This window comes from Gracilinanus agilis, chromosome 3, assembly GCF_016433145.1.
Source record: "Gracilinanus agilis isolate LMUSP501 chromosome 3, AgileGrace, whole genome shotgun sequence".
NCBI classification, from domain to species: domain Eukaryota; kingdom Metazoa; phylum Chordata; class Mammalia; order Didelphimorphia; family Didelphidae; genus Gracilinanus; species Gracilinanus agilis.
This window is the reverse complement of record NC_058132.1, coordinates 45,107,659-45,126,326: the sequence shown is the minus strand read 5'-3', so window position 1 is coordinate 45,126,326 and position 18,668 is coordinate 45,107,659. Positions and strand designations below refer to the sequence as shown.

The 18,668-nt window shown below is 38.2% G+C and overlaps 1 protein-coding gene across 1 annotated transcript in view; it reads right to left on the bottom strand.

The window, feature by feature from the left end:
- Positions 1–445: 445 nt before the first annotated feature.
- Positions 446–18,668, bottom strand: part of UBE4B (ubiquitination factor E4B) — a 120,596-nt gene continuing 102,373 nt past the window's right edge. The window contains exons 24-29 of the mRNA XM_044667722.1: positions 14,395–14,539; positions 9,951–10,085; positions 9,446–9,637; positions 2,461–2,635; positions 1,564–1,710; positions 446–1,164 (exon numbers count right to left, since the gene is read on the bottom strand). Of these exons, the coding sequence (XP_044523657.1) occupies positions 1,103–1,164; positions 1,564–1,710; positions 2,461–2,635; positions 9,446–9,637; positions 9,951–10,085; positions 14,395–14,539 (856 nt within the window). The 3' untranslated portion in view covers positions 446–1,102. The remainder of the gene's footprint in view (positions 1,165–1,563; positions 1,711–2,460; positions 2,636–9,445; positions 9,638–9,950; positions 10,086–14,394; positions 14,540–18,668) is intronic.

The window sequence follows — 18,668 nt, the reverse complement described above, 5'->3', positions numbered from 1 at the left end:
GAAAAACACGGTTTTAACATTTCCCACACTCTTTCTGCTTTGGTAAGGCCAAGTCATGGACACAAACTGGTTTTCAACAAAAAAATGACCCCTGCTCCCAAACTTGCAAATTTAAGAGTTGAAGAATTCATTTACCCCCTGAAGGTAAATAGGAAAGGTTTAGAACTGTCCCTTAGCATAGAACATCACCAGTTTTAAAGTTTAAAAAAAAAAAAAACCCCAAAACATGTCATTTAAGTCCTGATATACTCCAATATCTCCTTTTTCTGCAGCTGTTTTCTTAGAGTCCTATTTCAGGGCTTGTTAAAAGGACCAGAGCAACAAGATTCTCTTCATTTAGTACACGATAAAAAAACAAAAACAAAAAAAAAACAAAAAAAAAACCTTTTAAGGGACATTTCAAAAGGGGGAAAAAAAAATCCAAATCCTGAAAATGTTTGCCCTTTTTAAAAAAATCACATGTCACCTAACACCAATTAAAAAAAAAATACCAAATGTGTGAATATGATATAAAAATACGATCCCAGGATTAACACTTTGTTGCAGGCACAGTTATTTCATAGAATATATGTGTTTAGAGGGCCAGGGAAAGGAGTTTATTTTCTCATTTTTTTTTTTTTGCATCACTTAAAAAAAACCAAAACAAAACAAAAAACACCAAACAGCAGTGCAAGTGGGGGCAGGGAAAAGGAGAAAATAAGTTTCTTTAGCAGCAAAATGTCCAAAGTTCTAATCACAATCAAATCAACGGATATCTGTTTGTAAAAAATAAAGTTGAAGGGATGCTGCCCAGATCCATTCGTCATTGCTAAATGTTACAGCTGCAAAAACTCCAATTATGACCCTGAAGGACATATTTTGCAACACAAGCACCTCCTAATATGACCCCCAAGCTATTGACCATCTTTACCACTTAAATATATGTACAAGAATTAGGCGCTTCCTCTCACTGATGTCCTTCCAGATCTCTGCTGTGAGTCACTGCTGGTGGGTCCTCTGCATCCTCTGCCACCTCCATCCTTCAATGATTAACCAGCATCACTGCTGCCAAGAGGTTGTTCCTGCCTGCCTCAATAGGCCTAGCTGTTTTAAGCAGGGCAACCTAATGATCGGTGTTCTGTTTCTCTCTCATCCAGGCTTGGATTTGTTCTTTCAATTCTGGCACTGCAGTAGGGGAAAAAAAGTAAATATGAATTAATGCTCCAAATAAGAGTATCTCCCCTCCCAAGAATGACATATAGAGGTCTCCAAAACTGGCAAGAAAAAGCCATTCTTTTTGATGAGCTTATTTGGCAAAAAGTACTAGGGAGGAAAAAACAGGGTAAGGGAGGAAGGGAAGAAGAAAGAGGCATTATGTGGCAGAGATAAACAACAGGCATTTTCATGTCCTTTGCATGGTTTAGTGAGACCAGACACTGCAGAATTTGTGGAACTGGTGGAGTTTAATAAATCCATATCGAAGACATGAATTTAGCCTGATGTTCTGCAAGTCAGTAGGCAGAAGGGGTTCGACATATTCTGCGATTGTATTGCTCCTGTACTTGAAACTGCCCAGTGCAATACCTGGCTCCAGCATGCTCTCTGTCAGCATCTGTCGATTGAAGGGGTCAGTGGGAGAATTCAGCAGGTGCCGAAGAATGATCGAACGGTCCATGATGGTGCCAGAGGGCAGCCTCACAGGGTCAGTCATCAGGGTATCCATTAATGGGTCTGAGAAGATAATGATATTGCCATTAAAAACCTGTTCCTAGAAGTACAGGGCACAAACAAGGCAAGGTTGCTTTCCCAGATCACAGAAAAATGAACTTTAGAGATAAATCAATTTAAATTTAAGTCTCTGCTAATTCATCCAGTTCGGCATGAATAGAACCACTGGATTAGGTCATGGGCCTTGCTCTTTGGTTTTCTTGAACTAATCTTATGACAGCTACTGTTGGGAAGAGAGGAATAGAGACAATGTCAGACTCTCAAATGCTTTGCAATAAAGGTGAAAGAAAGGATCCTGACATCTTTAGGAATTCTTGGAAATTTTCTTTTTTAAAAGTGGAATCCTAAACTAGGGAGCTTGAGTAGATGTTGCTAAGAGGTCAGTTTAGATAAAATGAAAAACTCCTTAATAATTTAGATTATCCCAAAATGGAAAGGAAAGGCCTGATTCACAGGATGTAGCAGAACCCCCTCTCATTGATGGTCCCCAAGCAAAGGCTAAATATTAATTTGTCAATATATTATAAAAAGGTTTTTAGATATAGGAAGGAGTAGAGGGTTGACAAGATTTCTTTCAGCTGGAGTATGTGAAATAAAACTAAGGAACATTTTAGACTAAGGTAGAAATAAGGGGAAAATGCATTTAATGCTAAAGAAACATTGCTTCAAAGAGAAATTACTGCAATTAAAGATTATAAAATATTTCAAAAAGTCAAACAACTTTACAGACAAAAAGAACAGTAATCAACTTGCCTCTGAATTCATCTGGAGCATCACTGTAATCAATTTCAGCGCGAGCATTCTTGGCTACTATCTCCTCCACCTTCTCTGCCAGCAGCTTAAACTTCTCTATGGCGATAGTGGACTTAATTCCTGCTTTGCGCATCTTCAAAATAACCTCTTCAAATAGCTCCTTACTATATGATCTCTGAAAACGAGAAGTTTCCATGTAAGAGACTAGGCAGATTCAATCCAACCTCTATAGGGGACTGGGTTCAAAAAAGAATTTGTAGAAAGAAATGTTCAGAGACTGGAAGGAGTCATTCTCTCCTATTCACAAACAATTCCCATTTAAGATGTTTTAGCTTACATAGTGTCCTTGATTTAGAAGGCCAGTGGGCTGGCTGGGAGAAATAATGTTCTTTACTACTAAAACAAATAACAAACTATAAGAAATCTGCATATCAAAAACCATTAACAGCTTCTTTAATTTTGTTAATTTAATTTAATTTAATCACATGAAATTCAGGCCAGAATTTAGTGACCAGGATGCAGACTAAGAGAGAATCTCTAAGGCCAACATCAACAAGCTCCAGAAGCACTTCAGTTGACATCCAAGCAGGCAATGCCATTGAGACATTCAGAATGGCTTTAGACCAAAGTGTACTCAATGGCTAATGGGCAAGGGTGGCTGCACCAGGCAGAGATGAATTAATCTCTGGGACAACTAACTTGTTTATTCTGATGACACCACCCTTATTGTGAAAAGAAGGAGGCGCACATCTGTTTTTCTCCCTGGGAGCTAAACATCTTGCTGCAAAAATTAGCAAGCATGCAGGAGGAAGAATGTTGGGAAGTAGCCAGTTTGCTGCAGCAAACTGCAGGAAGCCAGATCTACTTAGAACATTCTGCAGTCCCCAGAGGCAGCATAAATCAAGTTTTAAAAAGCATTTTCCCCTTTTCTTTTTTTCTGACCAAAAAAAAAATAAAATGAAACAAAAAGGGAACAAGATAGACTATACTGCATATTCTCAAGAAAAAGCAGCCTCTGCTTAGCTATAGATTGGCAATATTAATCTTGAAAGTGTGTATGAAAAGGCTCTTTGAATCTCTTTTCTAAGAGCCCCAGAGTGTTCTCTAGTTTAGAAGTTTTCTTTGGTAAAACCTAATAGTGCCCAGTTCTTCTTGTCTTCTCTTTATGCCACTTGACAAAAGTGGAACCAAAATCCTTCAAAAAAGACTCAGAAGTGATATTCTTACTATGTACTTTTGGAAAAACAATAAAAATTCAAAATCTTTTGGTTTTGAGCTCAAAAAAATAATTGGTTTATTGAACCATGGAGTTCCATTATTTCTGATTCTCCCTGTCTAGTCATCTGTTGATCCTCTTCTCTATTTTTAAAATCAATATCAAATGGTTTTGATGACAAGCACTACTTTAAAAGAATCTGAGGCCTCAAAGTGCAATTTCCCCTTCATTCTGACCTTTTTCATTATTTCCTGTAATATTCTAGATACTTAGCTCCTTCAAAGGAATTTTAAATTATGATTGAGTGCTGTAAAGTATACCATCAATAGTTTGACTGGTAGAGTCATTAAAGTTATAAATTAACCATAAGGAAACCACAAAAAGCCCTAGATCTGGGATCAGAAGTTCTTGGTGGAAATCCTGGCTCTGCAATTGAAAAGCTGTGTGATTGTGATCATTTCATTTCCCTTCTTGGAGTCCTAGTTTCTCTATATGTATGTTCTACATGCTAAATATAAAGTTGAGGGGAAAGACTTATATGAACTGAAACAAAGTTAAATCAAATGCAGCCAAGAACAATATAAACAATGACTACTATGAGATGTAGCCAAAGCAGTACTTACAGGAAATTTTATCTCTCTAAATGCTTACATTAATAAAATAAGAAAGAGCAGATCAATGAATCAGGTATGCAACTAAAAAAAAAAAAACAAAAAACCAGAAAAATCCCTAATTAAACACCAAACTGGAAATCCTAAAAATTAGAGATAAGTAAAACCGAAAGATTACTGAACTAATAAATAAGACAAGAATCTTGTTTTATGAAAAAAATTAATAAAACAGAAAACATTGGCTAATATAATTTAAAAAAAAGGAAACCAAATTACTAGTATCAAAAATGAGAAAGGTGAAATCACAACCAATGAAATAGAAATTATTAGAAATAAACCAATTATTGGGAGCTATTTTGCCCCAACCATATGCCAATAAATCTGACAATTTAAGTGAAATAGATGAAAATTTACCCCCCCCCAAATAAATAAATAAATTGCCCAGATTAACAAAATAGGAAATATGTACAATTGGAATATAACCTCCCCTAATCAAAAAAGTGAACTGTTTGGAGAAGGCACCATGGAGATGCCTGCAGAACCTCTGTACCAAAAGATCCAGAATGAACTTTGGGATATAGTGAAATTGAACTATGGGGGAGGTTGAACGCATTTATTTTGAAAATGAACTCTTATGCCAAAGGGGACTGCCCTCTAATTGGCTTTTTGTCAATGTGCCTAGGAATCATTAGTTTTATTCTCTTCCTTTTATTTTTCCTCTTATCCCCAAATTATTGTAATTTCCCCTTAGAAAGTGCAATATTGTATGTACCTCTAGTTGAAGATCCATGGGGAAACTAGGCATGTAAATCTGAGAGAGTTCTACATGCTCGTTTTCCATGGGAATCACAGGAGGATTATGTCCCAGCACTCTACTCTCCTTCTCATGTTGCGTGCTGACGTAGGCAGGATATAAATTTTGTGTAGCCCTGCCTCTTGCTTTCTCTTCCTGTGATCTCTTTTGGTGGAGGGGATATGAGGTGAGAGGCAGGTTCACGTGGTCTTATTTTGTTAGATAATTACCTTTTTATTTCTTTACTTCAAATGATTACTAATAAACTGTATAAAAATATAATACTTGGAGTATTGGACATTAATTTAAATCTTACAGAGTATCTAAACAAACCCATCACAGAAAGAGAAATTGAACAAACCATCAAAGAATTCCCTAAGAAAAAGGCCTCATGGCCAGATGGATTCACAAATGAATTCTACCAAACATTTCATGAACAATTAATTTCAATACTTTATAAACTATATAGAAAAATAAAGGAAGAAGGAAGTCTTCCAAATTCCTTTTATGACAGAAATATGATACTGATACCTAAACCAGGAAGAGCTAAAGCAGAAAAAGTAAACTATATCAATATCCCTCCTAATGAATATTGATGCAATATTGATGCATTAAAATGAAGCACTAAGTGCTAAGGCATCTGTATTCAATGGAATAAAAAATAAGTAAGAAATGCCCTTAAGTTCAGTTGTAACCATTCAAATATTAATTGAATGTCTACTACAGGACAAGCCCTTTGGGGGATAAAAAGATGAAGAAGACATGATACCTATCCCCCCCCCCCCCCACTCCTAATCCCACTGGAATTTACAATATAGCAATGAGATATATAAATGTATGAGAGAAATACAAAAGATAGAATGAGGCCCAAAGAGTAGTAGTTCTCATCAGAAAGAAAATGGAGAGGCTTTGTAAAGCAGAGAGTATTTGATTTAGGCATTAAACCATTAGTAGTGCAGTAGAGTTAGAGTGCTGGGCCTGAAGTCAGAAAGTCAGAAATAGTCATCTTCCTGAGTTCAAATCTGGCCTCAGACACTTACTGTGTAATCCTGGACAAGTTATTTCACCTTGTCTCAGTTTCCTCAAATGTAAAATGAGTTGGAGAAGGAAATGGCAAACTACTCCAATATCTTTTCCAAAAAAAAAACCCCAAATAGGCCCCAAAGATTCAGAAGTGCCTGAAGAATAATAAAGGAATTCAAAATATGAAAAAAACTAGGCCAGGCTTTCATAGCAATCAGCCAAGTCAGTAAACAAGCATTTATTAAGCAATTACCATGGACCAGTCACTGAGATGACAGAAGCAAGGGCTCACACTACAATGGGGAAGGAAAGGAATAACATGTAAATTATTATGTATGTACAACAATGGAAAGAAATCTTGGAGGGACAGCACTTGCTATGAAGGAAGTGGGCAGGAAAGGGTTCTTGCAAAGAGTACCATGTAAGCAACCTTAAAGGAAGCCAGGAGGTGAGGGAGAGGAAGAAGCAGAGCCCTGTAGGCTTGGAAGAAGGCCACTGAAAAGATAGTTACGGTGCTAGGTGTGATGGACAGCAAGCAGGCCAATGTGGCTAGTACCAGAAAGTACATGGAAGTAATAATCCTGTAAAGGTAGAAAGAGGCCATAAATGCTGAAACAGAAGAATTAATGTTTGATCCTGGAGGTTAAGAGGCAGTCACTGGAGATTACCAAGCAGAAGGACAGACTTAATGCTTCAGGGAAATATTTTAATATGTTAGTGGAGGGTGAATTAGAGACTGAGACCAACCAGAAGGATACTGCAAAAGATTCAAAGTGGGAGTTGATGAGTGATGGTGGAGTAGGAAGTCAAGAGAAGACATATGAGAGATATCGTGAAAAAAGAAACAAAGCTTGGCAAGAGATTACATAAGTGGGATAGGCGCAAATGAGAAGGTGAGGATAATACCAAGGTGCTGATCCTAGGTAACAGAGAGGATAATGGTATCCTCAATGAGAATATGAATATTAGAAAGACAGAAAGATTTTGGGGAAAAGATGGACAGGTCAAGTTTGAGATGTCTGTTGTAGTTATTCAGTAACTTTGGTCCTGTCTGACTCTCTGTGGCCCCATTTGGGGTTTTTTTGGTAAAGAGGATTGAGGAACAATCGAATGTGAGAGACTTTGCTACTAACAGCAATACAATGATCCAGGACAATTCTAAGGATTTATGAAAAAGAATATTATTCACCTACAGAGAAATAATTGTTGGAGTAGAAATGCAGATGAAAACATATGATTTATCACGTGTTTATTTGGGTATATATTTTGGGGTTTGGGTTTTATAAGATTATTCCCATATAAAAATGAGTAATATGGAAATACATTTTGCATGATGATACATGTATACCCCAGACTGAATTGCCTGTCAGCTCTGGGAAGGGGGTTGGGAGACAATATGGATCATGTGACTTTGAAAAACTTATGTGGAAATTTGTTATTAAAATAAAAAAACATTAAAAATAAAGATAGTGGAATAGTCTTCCATTTCCTTCTCCAGCTCATTTTTATAGATAAGGAAACTGAGGCAGAGTAGGGGTGATTTGCCCAGAGTCACACAGCTGGATTTGACTTGTGAACTCCTGCACCAGGAGCTCTATCCACTGTGCCTCCCAACTTCCCTTGAGATGCCTACAGGACATCAAATGTGAGATATCCAAAAGTATAGAACAGTAGGCAAGGACAGAGACTTAGCCTGAAGATTATATATAGAAAGAGATTCTCATATATTTATATCCAAATATCTAACTATATTTACCTATCTGGGAACCAGCTACATAAAGAAATTTAATAACTGAACCTATGGAAGCTGGTGAGATTACTAAGAGAAATTATAAACAGGATGAAAATTAGAGGGCAGCTAAAGACAGGCCCTTGGGGGATATCCATGGTCAGTGGATGTGACCTGAATGATGCTCTAAAGTAAACTGAGTAGTTAGACAAAAAGAAAATCAAGAGAGAGTAGTGTCAAGATAACTCAGAGAAGTGAGTACTCAGGAGAACAGTCTCCATTTTCCAGTGAAGTATAAAGCAAGGTCTTTAGCTGAGAAGTTGAGGGCAAAGAAGGTGTAAAAAGACTGTCATACCATGGTGAGGACCCAATTGGGAGCTTAAAAATCTCAGATTGGGAGCAGACCCAGTCAGCATTGTGTCATAGTTTTCTCTGTGTGACTAGGAGTGAAGAAAGACTATGCCAGGTGAAGAGTATCCAAGGCTGGGCTTTGGCAAGCTGTGATAAGCAAGAATGCAAGTAAGCAATTCTAGTACAAAGGATGTACTGAGTTGCTAATTATCCAAGAGGTCTTGATCAGGAAGGAGCACCTGATGAACCTAGTGAAGGGATGATAGCCTAAAAGAAAACAGAGGGGAGAACTCCTATTTCATAGTCATATAACTGAATAAGAAGATATCACAAGACCTATTTTTAAAAAGATATACACTATAGCATTTAATTAAAGAAAATAAAATTCAACCTCAAATGGTCTTTCTTCCAGAAAGTAATTTGTAATCATATGCATAAAAAAACAAACAACACACAAAACATTTTTCTGAGAAGGGGGTTGGTAGGCTTCGCCAGATTTAATACTTAATGGTTCAGAACTTCTGGGAATTTTGTTAATGGATCAGATGGTCTACATAGCCTTATGGTTCTAACTCAGAGATTATGTCATTCTGTGAAGTCAGCCATACCACTTACAAATGGTTAATGTGATTTCCATTGATGAAGATTCAAGAAATGAAAACAATGGGGGTTGATGAAAATGATTGCAAAAGAAAAAAAAAAACTGATGCTCAATAATAAGGTAAAAAGGAAGTCTTTCAGTTTCTGGGACAGAATCCATAATACAAATTAATCCATATTCCATATCTTTCTTCTAGTGTGGACAACATAAAATCAATCCCTTTTAGTTGAATGATTTTGTGAGAAAAACAGAAACAGCCTAATATCGTTTATGTTATAGGACCTTTCTCACATTCCTTTATCAAAAACAGCAGGCCTAGGAGATAGCAAGGAGTTTCTCCATCCCAAAAGCTATAAGCAGAGGCTATTTTTTGCAGAATAGATTCTTTTTAAGGTATAAGATGGGTTAGATGACCTCTGAGTGTTTTCAAATTTTAGAATTCTGTGACTCATTCTATAACACAGAGGAACCAACACATGAGTATGTGTTTATGTGTCTGTCATTTTTAAAATGTGGTCTCCTCATTTTCAGGTGTAAAGCCATAAGAAAAGAACAAGGGTTCTTGACACATCAGTAGCCAGGGAATGAGCAATGAAGAACATAGGGCCTTCCAGTAAAGGGCCAGGCTTCAGTTGGAAACACCACACTGCACTATACTCACCTGGTCATCTGCAATGGCCTTGGCAAAGCGAGCACAGTCAAGTTGCAGGTAAATATCTGTCAGTTGGTCCAAGAGCTTCTTTGGTTCAAACCCATACTTCTCAGGGTTTTCAACTTTCAGGTCACGGCACTTGGGGCCACAGAGTTGCTGAAGATTAAAATTCAGCATGGCAGCCAGGCGTGGTCCAAGTTCCTAAAGAACCAAAAAGTAACCCAGAAACTGATGGTGCTGAGAGGAATGAGACCAAAATAAAAGCTCTTCTATATTTATGAAGCAGCAATAACAGAAATCTTGAGCTTTTACAGCAGCTGCACACACTCCCCTTAATCCCTTTACTCTGCCTTCAAGATGAAAAGAAACTTATCCATTTGTAATCCCCAATGAATGTATTAAGGCTAAGTTCACAAAGCCTGAGTTTCTAGGCTTCCAACCAGGAACATTAAAAGGTGATGGCAGAAAGAGTAGATTGGGAGATGAACACAGTGAATCAAGAATCTTCACTCACAGGTCTGAGGAAGGGCTTCTGGACTTGCTTGGTGAGAATATGAAACATATCCACTGTTTCTGTTGCTAGTGCAAGATACGAGCGGGACACACGCTCATCCTGAGAGAGCTGAGACTGACGAGCCTGCTGCTGGTCCTAGGAACAGGCAACCAGTGTCAAAGAAAGTGTGAACATTGCCCCTTTGGTACTCACCAAGAGGCCATGGAAATCCCAAAGGCAAATGGGGAGCCAACAAAATGCCAAAAGTTTACTTTAATCATTTTGGAAGGAAATGATTCTAATGTTATAATGTAGCATAAAAACAAAATGTAACTTTTCATTACTAACTCAGTTTTGAAAATTCTTAGCAAGCTGTGTAAAAACAGGATCCAGTGATAGAAACCACTTGCCCCTACTCTAAATGATTTTTAAATTCTTACGTCCATTTGCTTTCTATGGTTTTTCTTTTCCCTCCTTCTTCATTGTCAGGCTGGCACTTCAACTCATCAGGGTGCCTGACTCTAGAAGCCTTCTGGCATTTTCTAAACTGGTCCTCCTAGAATGCTGTGAGTGAAGTAAGAGATAACTTTTTGGAATTGGGAATAAAGAGTAAATGGGCCCTGACTGCAGGCGGGCTAAGGGGGCTCATTCTAGGAATAAAGTTTATGACCTCAGCTAAGCACTCACTGCAGCAGAGCAATCCTCCCAACTCTTCTCTAATGGATTTCCTATCTTACTCCTCTCCAGAAGTGATTCCAAACCTTCTCTCCTCAACTCAAGACTCCCATACTCTCCTCTCCTGTCTCTCTGTGCTAAGGCCTAACTCCTAACTTGGTAAGAAAATTGAGTTGATCTGATGTAAGCTGCTTGACTTGCTGCTCTCCCTTTCCTTCTGTCTGCAACAATGGGGTGGGTCTTCTACTAACCAAGGCTAGTCCATTGTTCCCTTGACTCACATCCTCGCCTGCACACTCCTCAATAATCACCCCTTCACTCCATTTAGCCTTCCTTTGGTGACTAGCCATTCCTTTCCTGTTACCCTCAGACATTTCTCTATCCACCAGACCCTTATGATATCTTATTTGCTTATCTTCCATCTCCTCCTCTTTTCAAGGCTGCCTATGCCTAGGACTAGTCTCAAAGCTCACACCTCTCATTCACTTTTTGGTCTTCTGACCTCATCACTCAACTACAATGGCCTCTCCAGTTCCTGAAGGTCTCTTAACTGTCACATGGGACTGTCTTTTGTCAATCCTCATCTCTCCTCCTAGATGTTCCTTTCTGTCTATATTGGCTTTCCCCATAGCACCCCTTCTTCTCAAATTGCTTTGATGGCTCATTATCCGTATCATACTTCTACTATGGGTGTTCCCAAGGCTCTGTCCTGGACCCTCTCTATATATACTCATGTTCTGCTGACCTCACTGGCTCACACGGGCTTATCTATGATTTCTAGGAAGATGCCTCCTACATCTCTATACCTAGCCTCATTTTTCATTATGAGTGTCAAACTTGCCTCACTGACTGCTAATCAGATAGTTCAAATGGTTAAGCTCTTGCTTGAACTACTGCAATAGTCTCCTAACTGATCTTTCTGCCTCAACACTCCTCAACATTGCTGCCAGAGCCATTTTCCCTCAGCAAAGGTCTATCACATCAGCATCCGGTGCCTTCAGGGTCCAGTACGAACCTCACTGTTTGGCTTTAAAGCCCTTCACAGTCTGGCCTCATATATGACTTGTCTTTCCCCAAGTTTCTAGGGGTAAACCATCCTGTTTTTTGTTCCTCCCACAAAGCATACAATGACCCGTCTGGGTGACTCTGTATTGGCCATCCCACCCCTGGATGTTTCTGGAATAAGTTCCCTCCAGTATCACCTGTACTCACAGATTTCCTCCCTCTCTTCACGATGCACCTAGGAACTGTTTTCTACATGAAACCTTTCCTAATCCCCTCTTCCTCAAAATGCTAGTGTCTTCCCTCTCCATTTGCCTCATTGTTAGGTGGCCTTATTCTCTCTCTTCCGAGATCTGTAACATGCTCTCTTTGCCAACGGAATGCAACCACTCTGAGAGTAGAGTCAGCTCTATCTTTTGTATCTGTATCCCCAGCACCTAGCATAGTACCTAGAACTCGGAGGTACTTAAATGTTTACTGAGGGGGCAGTTGGGTAGCTTAGTGGATCGAGAGCCAGGCCCAGAGACGGAAGGTCCTGGGTTCAAATCTGGCCTCAGACACTTCCCAGCTGTGTGACTCTGGGCAAGTCACTTGACCCCCATTGCCTAGCCCTTACCACTCTTCTGCCTTGGAGCCAATACACAGTATTGACTCCCAAGATGGAAGGAAAGGTCTAAAAACAAACAAACAAATAAATAAATGTTTGTTGAGAGAATGGAGGGAATAGTAATACATTCACTTTGTGACATTAATTTATACCCAGTGAGAATGTTACTTCCTCTACCAATGCAGATCTGCAACTCTTGGCCAGCTTCTAGCCTTAGAGCATTGCCCTGGGGATCTGAGAAGGCACAAAGCCAGAATGGGTCAGAGAGGGGATTCAAACCCAACCCTGTTACCATTATGATGTTCTTCTTCTCACTGTCATAATCAAATGTTTATGGAGCTTGAAAAGTCCACAAAGCACGTCACTCATAGCCATCAAAAGAGGAGGTAGATAATAAATTATTATTATCAGCATTTCCATTTTACCAATGAAGAAAAGTCTTCTTCTGCCACCATGGAGGCGCCTCTTCTCCCATCCATCCAAGTTTTAGGACAATAATTGAAAGATTAAAAGGGGGGGAGAGAGGGAGAGAAATGCAAATGCCAATGGATAAAGTTCAGTCATATTTAGTGTTGTGTCTGACCAAAAGTGATATACGAGTTATTTCTAATAGCCTTTATTTAGTAGAACTATCATCTCCTCTTCCATTAGCACAGCAAATTAAATATTATCCATTTATCCAGCAAGGATTATTGAATGCCTACTGTGTGCAGGATACAAAAAAAAAATGTTTCTGCCCTTAGGGCATAATAATTTAACAGAGACATCTTTATACCAGGAATGGCATGTCTGTGTTAAGTGCTTGCCATAAAGGAAATGCTGTAGAAGGGCAAAGGAAGGAGAGACCACTTCTAAATGGGATGATGTGGCACTCCATTTTGGAGGCATGGCATGGAAGCTAGGACATGAAGGGTGGGGAGGATTTGGGTAAAGGAAGACATGAGTGAGAGAACAAATGTGTTTATTCTAACTGGAAAAAAGAATGATAGCTACCTTGTAAGGCATGGAGGCCAAAAATGAGACCTATGCCTTGCAAGTCATCCCTAGGGGCTAGACTAGAGGTTCCTGTAGAAAGTTGATTGGAGATAAGGCTGGAGTTTTGTGGTAGAGGCTCTGGAAAGTCAGACTGATGAAGTTATATTATATTGACCCAGATGAAATGGGGAGCCACTGAAAAGTTTAGGTGGGAGGATGACACGCTCAAGAGGTGTCTGGCAGAATGACACAGAACAGTTAGGAAGGTAAGGAAATTAGAGGTCAGGAGATCAAGTAGAATAAGTCCAGACATGACATAAGGGCATGAATTCTGGCAGTGGTCATGCTGAAAAAGGAGGATGACTCTGAAAGGAGTATAAACAAAGCTAAACTGCTTCTAGTTTCTCCTATTATTTGAAAGGTATCATTAAAGTAGGGAAAAACATTCAAATAATAGCAACTAAATACAATGATTTCATGATGCCTGCAAAACTTGCACCAAACCAACCTTTTCTACATTTGCCATAAGCTCTCAGGCTTGAGCTACAATTTGGCTTTGTCACAGAAGAATTCTGTATCTTCACTTGGAGAAAGCTTTTTAGAAGATTTAGTACATGTCCTCGCTTTCATACCAAGAGGGATCTCCAATTTTGGACCACAGTCTTGATTCCATAGAGAAACTCAACTCCTAATCAGGTTTTGATGTGTAATAAAACCCAATTACTTCAGGGGTGCAACTATTCATACCAACAATTAAATTATCTCATTAAACTGAACAAAACTAAGTCAAAAGAAGTGAAGCTTATGATGTTGGGGAAAAAAATGGATTCCCCTCATCAACAGAGTTTTTGCATAGAACTGGGCAAAATAGGGTCCATTTTCATTACTACCTTAATCTGAAAGGAAAGTCCATTCATTTTTAAAATGACTATCAAATCACCTTGAATAGCCACATTTAGACAAGTCTGAAAAAGAATCAAAATCCTCTCCAGCAAACAGATTCAAGAGGTAGTCAGTTAACACTCAGCTACATACAAAATACAAATATAGTTTCCACCTCTAAACTAACTCTAATCCATAATTTGACTCAAACCAACAGGTGGTGACCTCCCACCTGATCAGGTGCTGAGAACCAATGTGCCACCTACAGAGAAGGCCTGCAAGTTCACAAAAAGGCTACAGCGTCCTTTGGGGACACATCCTCACCCGGGGCAACAGGTCCCACTGTTCCTTGTTCTTCATTTCTTCTTGCACTTCATGGATCCGCTTCAAGGACTCCAGACTCTCATCCAACAAAAACGTTGTGTCATTTATCAGCATGTTTATGTACCGAACAAACTGCTTCCCAGAACTGGAAAAGCAAGCAAAATGCATACGTATTTATGTATCACCCCCAAGAAGCAAAAAAGGCTCTGAGAAGGCAGAATAGATGTTCTCCAGAAGATTATAAGCGACTACCTGGACGGTCAATAATTATCCCTACAACACTACTGTTCTTGGCATATGCAATTTGAGTTATTCTTCACATAGATCACAGACTAATTGATTCAATAGATCTTTGTTCTTCCTTTCTTTAATATGCAGCTAATATGTGAACCAAAATACTTGTTATAGAAGATATACTCTAAATTTTGGATGGGAAACACATTAAGCCTCAACTAAAAACAAAAAGGAAAGCAAGATGTATGAGGGAACGCTAATAGTTATTCACAGGACAACAGAAACCTTGGATAATTAGCAAAAACAAAACAAAACAAAACAAAAAAAAACAAGAAACAAACTAACCAAAGTGATTAGTAGCTTCAATGAATGGTAAGACACAAAATAAATTCACCAACATTTCTATACACTGTTAACAAAAATAAAAGGGAAATGAAAGAAATTCCATTTAAGTAACTAAAAAATGCATAATATATCCACCATTAACCTTCCACTCTCAGGTTCAATAAGTACAAATACACTTTACAGAAATAAAGAAGTCTTAAATAATTGGAAACTTTCACTCATGGTTTGGCTGGGGAAATATAATGAAAACAATAATTCTATCTATATTATTTGAAATATTTAGTGCTCTATCAAAGTGCCAAGTGCTTTACATAACTAGAAAACACAATTCATTTGGAAGAACAAAAGGTCAAGAATCTAAAGGATGTAATGAAAATAGCATGAATGAAGAGGGCATTGAAATGAGCAGATTCTTAAAAAGTAGATCTTAGGGCAGAATTTATCTAAATCATTTGATACTTGTTAACAAATAGAAAAGTTCAATCAGAACAAATTAGATGGACCTATTAACAAGTGAACACAGCATTAAGAGTGTTTTATAAACTCGAATATAGCAACAAGATTGAGGCCTCCCTATTTCAAAAGAAATGCTAGGAAACAATAGCAAGAAATTTGTCAGAAATTGTTTAGATCATTATCTTAGACTATATTTACAATAAACTTCACATAGGTACATCATGTAAATATGAAAGGTAACATTAAAAAAATTAGAAGTAGTACTTCACACAGCTATGACTGGTGGGGAAATTACTTTTTAAACAAAGGCATCAATAAAGTTTTTTTTTTAATTTGTTCAGGAAAAGAATTGCATTATTTGCTTTTTAAGTCCATTATTAGCTTTTCTAATTACTTAGAACATATCTCTCCATTTACGCTGTCAATTACTGTGAAAACTCTTCTGGTTCTGATTATTTCCCTCTGCATCCATTCACAGAGTGCTAGAATTCTAAACCAAACAAAAGATAACTGATCATAAAAACATAAGGAAAGGGAAAGGAATAAGCCTTAATTAAGCACCTATTATATGCTAGGCACTGTGGTAAACACTAAGCACTGTGGTTGGGCTAAGAAGAAGGCCATCATTTTGGAAAACAATCTGATACTGAACTGTTTATACTTTTTGATTAGACATACAATACCTAAGAGCAAGTTAAAAAAAGAAAATCCTTAATCCAGACAAAAATTCCTATGCTGGCATTTTCTGTGCTAAAAAGAAATTGAAAACAAAGTGCCCACTGACTGAGGAATGTTGGAACAAATTGTGGCATGTGCAGGTAAAAGAATATGAATATAAAATTAATGAACTGTAAGAAAGGACACAAATTCAGGGAAACTTGGAAAGACTTGTAAGAAGTACAAAGGGAAGCAATTAAAACCAGAATAATTTTTTCAATGACCACATTAATGTAAAAGAAAACAGTTCTGAAAGACATCAAGACATATAAACTTTGGATTAATACAATGACCAACAGTCACTTCAGAAGCCTGACTGACTTGATAAAAAAGTGGTAGAATGCAGGTGTGGATTATAGTACACATTGTTTGACACAGTCTATCAACTGATTAATCTGCATAGCTGTTCTGTTTTGTTACAAGGAAAAATTCCCTGGGATACAAGTGATATTTTAAAAGGGCATCAATAATCAACAATCACTTTTTTTTAAACTTTTTTTTAAAACCCTTAACTTCTGTGCATTGGCTCCAAGGTGGAAGAGTAGTAAGGGTGGGCAATGGGGGTCAAGTGACTTGTCCAGGGTCACACAGCTGGGAAGTGTCTGAGGTTGGATTTGAACCTAGGACCTCCTGTCTCTAGGCCTGACTCTCAATCCACTGAGCTACCCAGTTGCCTCTCAACAATCATTTTTTATTTTTTATTTTTTTTAACCCTTGTACTTCGGTGTATTGTCTCATAGGTGGAAGATTGGTAAGGGTGGGCAATGGGGGTCAAGTGACTTGCCCAGGGTCACACAGCTGGGAAGTGGCTGAGGCCGGGTTTGAACCTAGGACCTCCTGTCTCTAGGCCTGACTCTCACTCCACTGAGCTACCCAGCTGCCCCCTCAACAATCATTTTTGAAGAAGGTATTGTGCACACAAAAGAAAAATATATGATTGATCACATGGTTTCGATGGGGATAATTGGGGTTTGGGCTTTAAAAGATCACTTGATTGCAAATAAGAATAATATGGAAATAGGTTTTGAACAATGATATATGTATAACCCAGTGGAATTACTTGGCAGTTCTGGGAGGGGAGAGGGAAGAAGAGTGGGAAAAATCATGAATCATGTAACCATGGCACACACCCTAAGAGGCATTTAATGGGGAGGTGCTGAGCAGCCTAAGCTCAAGCATTACTTTCATCCAGAAGCCCTCTTCTCTTGAACTGGCTTCTTTTGACTTCCTTCCTAGTTCTAACAGTGTCATTTGTTAGAATGTCCAACACACTACTTTTAACTCATTGCTCTCATTCATCTTCTATATCTCCTCAGTTCCTACTACTATTGATTCTATTTTGGCAATTTCCCCAACTCTATCTGCATTACCACACATAAGAACTATTTCAACGTCCTTCTAGCAGTATTCTTACTCTTTCTTCCATCCTACTGCCAAAATAATTTCTGATGCATGCTTAGAAGGATATGACTTCCCTCATGGAAATTCACTCTAGTTCATAACCATCTATGATCTTACCTTGTGTAAGATCACATGGTGGGTTCTTTTAATAGGCTCAATGGGCACTAATATGGCATCAAGTTTGTTCATCTGAACTCATTTCCTGACCAGCCTTCTAAAATTCTACATTTCCTTACAATACTATTTTATATGCCTTCACCTGAATGTCACTGCTACAATATATATTTATCTGTTGCTTAAACCAAACATGCTTTCCAGATTGAATACCTACAGTATAGAGTCTTCTCAAATTTCCTTGGGCTAATCTAATCTATGGATTCTATAACTTGCCATCTCTGTACCTTTCAGAGTGACCCCCCCCACACTGGCTACTATGAATGTTGTTTCCTCCAACAGAATGGCAGCTCCTCTAGTGCTAGGATTGTCTTTGCTTTTTGTATCTCCAGCACTTGGCACAGTGTTTGGTGGTTATTTAGTGTTTCATTCATTCATTTGTTCACAGCCATATCAGATCACTGGAATAATGGTGTTAAAAAAAACACTAGCTTTGGAGGCAAGGAACTGATTAAAATCATTGAAAGCATTGAGCAATTTCCCACATGCAATAAGCTTCCACTCCTAATTCAGTTCAATTCTCATCCCAGTTCATTATCCAGCTATAGGTCAGGCCCAAAATATGTAAGTTCAATGGGCTGCCTTTCCAACTGCATGTCAGTCTGCTGAATATTAATCTTTCCTCCATTTGGATTTTTTCTACATGTATTATTCAACCATTTCCTTCAGAGTAACTGTGGAATCCAATGAAGAGGCCTAGAGTATCATGGGACTAGATGCAATAAGATTAGGTTATCTACCAAGAGGATAATCTAGAGAACTTTACCATTCAGCTATTGGAAGTGCCTCTTCCACTGTGAATTCTCCTAGCTCATTTTCTACACAAGAATTTAATGCCTCACTAGACTACAGTTAATCAGAAGGTATTTTTAAAAATTATCTCTGGTGTCAAATCTCTCACAGAACCCTAGATGATCTTCATATGGCCACATCTGTCGACACAATAT